Source organism: Sinocyclocheilus grahami, unplaced genomic scaffold (assembly GCF_001515645.1).
Source record: "Sinocyclocheilus grahami isolate Dianchi unplaced genomic scaffold, SAMN03320097.WGS_v1.1 scaffold715.1, whole genome shotgun sequence".
In the NCBI taxonomy this organism is placed as follows: Eukaryota; Metazoa; Chordata; class Actinopteri; order Cypriniformes; family Cyprinidae; genus Sinocyclocheilus; species Sinocyclocheilus grahami.
In genome coordinates this window covers 219,684-227,494 of record NW_015505894.1, presented here as the reverse complement: position 1 = coordinate 227,494, position 7,811 = coordinate 219,684, and the positions used below count along the sequence as shown (strand labels likewise).

Below are 7,811 nucleotides of genomic sequence, written 5' to 3'. Positions count from 1 at the left end.
TTCCCCAATAAATAAGACAACTGACCCCAACCTTACAAAAATAAAAATGCAGAATGTCATTTCTAGTTAAAATATACCTTGATTACTATAGTTGACTTTTGTCTGAATGTATGTTTGTTTTGTTTTTTTGTTTGTTTTTTGTTGCTACAGAAAAAAAGTATTTAAACTTTTTTTTATACATTTAACAGATTTTTTTTTTTAGAAAGTGACTTACTGTGGAGGAAATTTTATTTTTATCTGAATTATTATTATCATCATTATTAGCTTTATTTGATTTACTCTACCAAAGAGTGTTATTTTCTTATCTAGATGCCTCATCAGTATGCTTTAGTTTTCATGAGCTGAGAGATAACAGGAAATCAGCGTGAGACTGAAAATGTTATTTTAGCTTCTTAGATGTCCTAGCCTCTTAGAAAATAATTTGCATTAAATATTTAGAAACACATCTAGGGGACATTGTTGAATAACCTTAAATGGACACATATGCTGAATATGCATTGATTTGTTGGGGTGTTTTCCTTTTTGTCGTAATCTGCAGCAAACCCTGAATGACTATATGAATGTTGACCTTTTTCTTGCAAGAAAATACATTTTCTAAACTTTTTTCCACAAATGCCACAACACTTAGAAATTAGGAAAATCTTGAACAATTTGTTATAACAGCCAATATTTATACACAATGTTAAGTTCAAAGTATAAGCTATATTAGTACACAAGTTACACTGTAAGAAAAGCCTGTAAAAAGTAGAGCTCAATGTACTTTTAAAGTGAAGGAATAAAGTATTCAAATTGAGGAGACACAAGTTGAGGAAATGAGTGATGAAACGCTTTGTATGCACTTCCCTTTAGATACAATAAGATTAAAAATAACACAAGAACACACTTAAAAAAAACTGAAACATAAAACACTACTAGAAGTGCAAATTTTTAGTCAGAGTGTGTTTACTCAGTTTCATCCTGATGTTGTTGTGGCTCATCTGAATGCTGTTTTCTTCTGCATTGCAGCGTTCGAGCCGAGAAGGCGTAAAGAAAGGGGTTCACGCAACTGTTGATGAAGAAAAGAGCCCCGGTTACATTGTTGCTGACATCTGATTCCCATGACACTGCCATTAAGACCAAGTTGTTGATCATACAGGGGGTGCTGAATATGAAGAAGGCCACTACGATTCTGACAGACAGTTTTGTCAGCCTGTGGCTTTTGAAGAAAGCTGACTGACTTATCCGTTGATGAAGTCTAAGGTAGAAGAACAACAGGCTGAAGAGAGGCACAACAAACATCACTAGAGTCTCTACAAGTAAGACAACTAGTTTTTCTTGATTATTTCTATAATCCTGATGACACTCTAGAAGCCTGTCCTCCTCCTGCTTCACGTTTCGGAAATAAAGAGCATAAGAACCCAGAGCTCCACTTGATGTCCATATCCCAAAAATCAGCCCCTTTTGGCCCTTCTGTCCAAGCTTCGCCCATCGCTGTGGATACAGCACCTGCAGGTACCTTTGCACACTCAACAAGGTGACAGAAAGCACACTACTGTAGAGGCTCCAGTAGACTACATAGGAAAATAGCTTACACAGACCATGGCCAAAAACCCAGCCGTTCAGGAGGGCATAGATCCACACAGGCAGAGAAATCAGACTCAGTAGATCCGAGACAGCCAGACTCAGCATCAGTTTTGGGGTAAAACTGCCCTCCTTTAAATGTTGGGTGAGCATAACCAGCACCGCTATATTACCTGGTACACCCAGAGCACAGCACAATCCCAGAACAGTGCTGGATACAAGCTCCTCCACTGAGGTACGGGCAAACAGAGAGCTGTTAGAAATGTTCTGGTATTCCATGGTCATCTGCCAGTTGCTGATGTGAATATGAAGATTTGCCTAGCAATAGCTTAAGGAAGAGGACCAGTTTTACTCTCAGTCTGGATGTATAAAGTGCATGAATGTGGTTTGTAAGTTTCACATCCTTCTTTCTTTAACATCTAAAAATGAAATGCAATAATGTGTATTTGCGAGGGTGCACAGAGGCCTAGCTGCCGCATCTGTCAACATTTTTTGACTTTTATCTAGACAAAAAGTTACCGTATTGTTCTGAATATAAGACAGCCCCCCGCCCCCTTTTTCAAGATGTACCTTTTGCATAAAGGCTTTTTGAAGACCGACTCTTGTTGAAAAAATTACACCAAAATGAACAAAACTTTCTCACAAATTCAGAATAAAGGGGAAAAAATTGCCCCTGCACAGTTAAACAATCGATTATGGCTGTTGTGATTAAAATTAAATGTGAAAATTAATGCAAAGTGTCTATTCACGGAATTACATTTTGATTTGCTCACACTGCTTCAGATTGCTTTTTATACATAGTTTGTTTTTTTTGCAGCGTTGAGCCTTATAACCAATCACACGCTTAGGAATGCAATGGCCAGTCAGAGACCCTTATGGTGTGTGCATACCAAAAACTAAGTGATTATTCGCGTCGCGCTACTCGCTCTATATTGTCACGGGATGTTTTTCGCGTCACTCACATGATGAGCAGTGTCTTCACGTACATCAACAACAACATTTCTTTAAAACTCATAGCTAGAATCAAGTAATCATTGCTTAACAGGTAGTCCAACTTCCTCGCTTACTTTTCTCTGTGGTCTCCTTTTTTGTCTGCTCTGTATGAATAAAAAGTGTGTCATAAATCTTGGGGTGCCCACAGATGGCTGCAATAATGCTGTCCTCCATACAACTGGATGTGTCAAACCGGACACGGACATGTCAATATTCTCTTCTCTGATTGGCTTGCGTGACAATGCATCATGCAAATTTCCCACTCAAGTTGAAATTTTTCAACTTGTGTGGAAGTTGAGTGTGTTTGCAGCAATCGCGTTCGCCAATTCGAGTCATTCACGTTGCCCGGCACAAATTCACATCTATTCGTGTCTTTGACTTGACTTTGTAATCTGCCCACGCAAATAATTAAATTTGCTTTTGGTGTGCTCACACCGTTAGATTAGTCAGTGCTGAAAACGCGCCAGTCAGAAAACTCTGGAATTGTTGAGTCTGCACAGTCACTGATTAAATTTATTGTCCTCCTGAATTCCCTAATTATAAACAACACAGTGCAGATACAATGTAAATAAAAAATTTATTTTGTAGTGATTATGACAGGAGTTATAATTAGTTGTAATAATGAATAACTTGTGCTAGACTAGAATAGCATTATGGATCAGAGACATGTTTGTCTCTGAAGCCAGAGCCAGAATATATGACAAGCCATTTCCCCAAAACGCAGACAAGTTTTATATGTATTCTATTGATCAACATTAATAATCATTATTACAATATTGAGCAATAATCAACAATAAAGATTTTTGTCATAGTATAACAGTCCTATTAGCTCCTGTTTTAAAATGTATAATTTAGATACAATTTTAAACAGTCAATTGTTATTAACAACAGTTAAAAATATTTTGATTGTTTTAAGTAATTAGTTTAAATTTAAAGGGATAGTTCACTCAAAAATTCTGTCATTAATTACTCACCCTCATATTGTTCCAAACCTGTAAGACATCTTTCAACTTCGAAACACGAATTGAGATATTTTTGATGAAATCCGAGAGCTTTCTGACTCTCCATAGACAGCAACAGAACTACCATGTTCAAGGCCCAGGTAGTAAGGACACTGTTAAAATAGTCCATGTCCAAACAATTTCTTCTCTTCTGTGTCCGACTTCTTCGCATGCTCACAACAGCATCACGACACATACATGTGCATGTATGCGCATCTGGGTTCTAAGCCTTGTGGTTCTTTTTATTTATAAATTGGTGAAATTTTATTTTGCTATCTTGTCCCCTCTGAAGCCAAATTTCGGATGTCTCTCCTCAATCTACTCATATAATTTCTGGGTGGTAGGTTATAAATGATATTAAAGGGTTAGTTCACCCAAAAATTAAAAATTTGTTTTACTCACCCTCGAGCCATCCTAGGTGTATATGACTTTGTTCTTTCAGACGAATCCAATCGGAGTTATATTAAAAATTGTCCTGGCTATTCCAAGCATTATTATTGTTTCTCTTTAAAGGGGGAGAACAATGTTGTTTCATGCATTCAGAGTTGTTTACACTGTTAAAGAGTTGGATTCTCATGCTAAGCATGGACAAAGTTTCAAAAAACTATTTGGACGTATGACGGAGTATTTCTGTGCTAAAAACCGTTCTTCCGGGTTCGTACAAGTTTCGGGGAGTTTTTTTCGATCGTGGCTCTTCATGACGTAGACGAGGGTGGAACTCCTTATATGGGCATTTCTCCCGGAAGAGAATAGATCTGCCTGCTGAGAGAACATGGCTCTGTGCTGAAGGAGTCATGCTGAGAGTGACTGGGTTTGCTAAGCCTTTTCCCACATGGAGGTTTCCATGCCTTTGATGGCTGCTTTAAAATGTCTGACGGCAGCATTTGTATGTTTGATGGAAAATGTGTGTTCTGTAATCATGCCCTTTCCTGTAATTCACCTACATATGGAACTTTGTCAGATACAAATAGCAGCCTAAAATATGAAGAATATGTTTGTGTGAGATTATGTGACTGTTTTATCAATTTATTTTATTATTCTTTAGTGACAAAAAGATTGTCTGTAGTCCATTCATCTGTGTGAAATAAGAGATGTTATAGTTTGTTGGCAAGTTTTGTGTCAGCATCTTAAAACTGTAGGAGGCTGTCTTCAGGGAAAAGTTCTCCAGTAAACCCTGGGAGATCTTTTCATGTGGTGGACCTCCAGATCTCATGCATTCTTCTTGGCTGACTTCACTTCCAAGGCTGCTTCCAGTCTGCGGCTCTACCTCGTAGTTCTTCAAAATATTTGGTAAGGCTTAAAAATGAAGCCTCCTTCATCACCCTGCTTGTAATGACCAGTGTGGATTTTGATATGGCCATTGGCCCCCAATAAGCGTCATTAATCTATGGAAATAAAACATATAATTAGCTTTTCAAAAGAAAAAAAAGTGTGTCTCTTGCACCACTATGTTATTCACGGTTTTCACAAATATGAATAATTAGTATGGAGTCTGGAATTACTGGAAGTTTTCCCCTCATGCCACATAGAGGAACGTGTATTTGAGTGTTCTGAAAGTTCTTATGTGTTTCTACGATCTTAAGCAGAGATGGGTACTTGAATTAGTGTCTCAAGTTGCAATAGTCACTTCAGACTTGACTTGACAATAAGAGTTTAAGAAGATTTTAACAACAACTCAGGTCTTTTATACTTATTTCCTGTATGTAGTGGTAGCTTGGCCTTATATTATGGAATGATGGCATATGTCTGCGTATTGTGCATAAACTCCAAAATGGCAGAGGAGTATGAAATATGGAAGGAGCCACCATGCCATATGTTCTCACATTTCATTATCATGTCATTAGCAAAGAATATGGAAAAATAGAATATATGAAATTTTATTTTCAACAAGGCATAATTACACCCCCGCTCCCCTCTCAAATTAACCCAGATAATGTGAATAAAGCTAACCACCACTATTTTCTGTATCTGCCACTGACTCAGAGGTTACTCGGTAGTGGTGCATGTTGTCACACAGGAAACCATTGTGTTTTTCAGCAGAATTTAAACCGCAATGTAAAAGATAAAGAATTATCAAACTGTTTTTTATGACCAGCACATAGTCTATTGTAAATAATGGAATGTATATATTATATATTTAAAACGAATGCAACAACTTTCCCCAATAAATAAGACAACTGACCCCAACCTTACAAAAATAAAAATGCAGAATGTCATTTCTAGTTAAAATATACCTTGATTACTATAGTTGACTTTTGTCTGAATGTATGTTTGTTTTGTTTTTTTGTTTGTTTTTTGTTGCTACAGAAAAAAAGTATTTAAACTTTTTTTTATACATTTAACAGATTTTTTTTTTTAGAAAGTGACTTACTGTGGAGGAAATTTTATTTTTATCTGAATTATTATTATCATCATTATTAGCTTTATTTGATTTACTCTACCAAAGAGTGTTATTTTCTTATCTAGATGCCTCATCAGTATGCTTTAGTTTTCATGAGCTGAGAGATAACAGGAAATCAGCGTGAGACTGAAAATGTTATTTTAGCTTCTTAGATGTCCTAGCCTCTTAGAAAATAATTTGCATTAAATATTTAGAAACACATCTAGGGGACATTGTTGAATAACCTTAAATGGACACATATGCTGAATATGCATTGATTTGTTGGGGTGTTTTCCTTTTTGTCGTAATCTGCAGCAAACCCTGAATGACTATATGAATGTTGACCTTTTTCTTGCAAGAAAATACATTTTCTAAACTTTTTTCCACAAATGCCACAACACTTAGAAATTAGGAAAATCTTGAACAATTTGTTATAACAGCCAATATTTATACACAATGTTAAGTTCAAAGTATAAGCTATATTAGTACACAAGTTACACTGTAAGAAAAGCCTGTAAAAAGTAGAGCTCAATGTACTTTTAAAGTGAAGGAATAAAGTATTCAAATTGAGGAGACACAAGTTGAGGAAATGAGTGATGAAACGCTTTGTATGCACTTCCCTTTAGATACAATAAGATTAAAAATAACACAAGAACACACTTAAAAAAAACTGAAACATAAAACACTACTAGAAGTGCAAATTTTTAGTCAGAGTGTGTTTACTCAGTTTCATCCTGATGTTGTTGTGGCTCATCTGAATGCTGTTTTCTTCTGCATTGCAGCGTTCGAGCCGAGAAGGCGTAAAGAAAGGGGTTCACGCAACTGTTGATGAAGAAAAGAGCCCCGGTTACATTGTTGCTGACATCTGATTCCCATGACACTGCCATTAAGACCAAGTTGTTGATCATACAGGGGGTGCTGAATATGAAGAAGGCCACTACGATTCTGACAGACAGTTTTGTCAGCCTGTGGCTTTTGAAGGAAGCTGACTGACTTATCCGTTGATGAAGTCTAAGGTAGAAGAACAACAGGCTGAAGAGAGGCACAACAAACATCACTAGAGTCTCTACAAGTAAGACAGCTAATTGTTCTTGTTTATTTGTGTAATCCTGATAACAGTGTAAAAGCCTGTCCTTCTTCTTCTTCACATTTCGGAAATAAAGAGCATAAGAACCCAGAGCTCCACTTGATGTCCATATCCCAAAAATCAGCCCCTTTTGGCCCTTCTGTCCAAGCTTCGCCCATCGCTGTGGATACAGCACCTGCAGGTACCTTTGCACACTCAACAAGGTGACAGAAAGCACACTACTGTAGAGGCTCCAGTAGACTACATAGGAAAATAGCTTACACAGACCATGGCCAAAAACCCAGCCGTTCAGGAGGGCATAGATCCACACAGGCAGAGAAATCAGACTCAGTAGATCCGAGACAGCCAGACTCAGCATCAGTTTTGGGGTAAAACTGCCCTCCTTTAAATGTTGGGTGAGCATAACCAGCACCGCTATATTACCTGGTACACCCAGAGCACAGCACAATCCCAGAACAGTGCTGGATACAAGCTCCTCCACTGAGGTACGGGCAAACAGAGAGCTGTTAGAAATGTTCTGGTATTCCATGGTCATCTGCCAGTTGCTGATGTGAATATGAAGATTTGCCTAGCAATAGCTTAAGGAAGAGGACCAGTTTTACTCTCAGTCTGGATGTATAAAGTGCATGAATGTGGTTTGTAAGTTTCACATCCTTCTTTCTTTAACATCTAAAAATGAAATGCAATAATGTGTATTTGCGAGGGTGCACAGAGGCCTAGCTGCCGCATCTGTCAACATTTTTTGACTTTTATCTAGACAAAAAGTTACCGTATTGTTCTGAATATAAGA

General features: G+C 37.3%; 2 protein-coding genes across 2 annotated transcripts; both read right to left on the bottom strand.

Moving 5' to 3' along the window:
- Positions 1-942: 942 nt before the first annotated feature.
- LOC107560218 (C-X-C chemokine receptor type 2-like) lies at positions 943-1,839 on the bottom strand. Its single transcript, XM_016244335.1, has one exon. It carries the CDS (start codon positions 1,837-1,839, stop codon positions 943-945), a length of 897 nt encoding a protein of 298 aa, XP_016099821.1.
- Positions 1,840-6,653: 4,814 nt separating this feature from the next.
- LOC107560217 (C-X-C chemokine receptor type 2-like) lies at positions 6,654-7,550 on the bottom strand. The gene has a single exon (XM_016244333.1). It carries the CDS (start codon positions 7,548-7,550, stop codon positions 6,654-6,656), a length of 897 nt encoding a protein of 298 aa, XP_016099819.1.
- Positions 7,551-7,811: the final 261 nt, after the last annotated feature.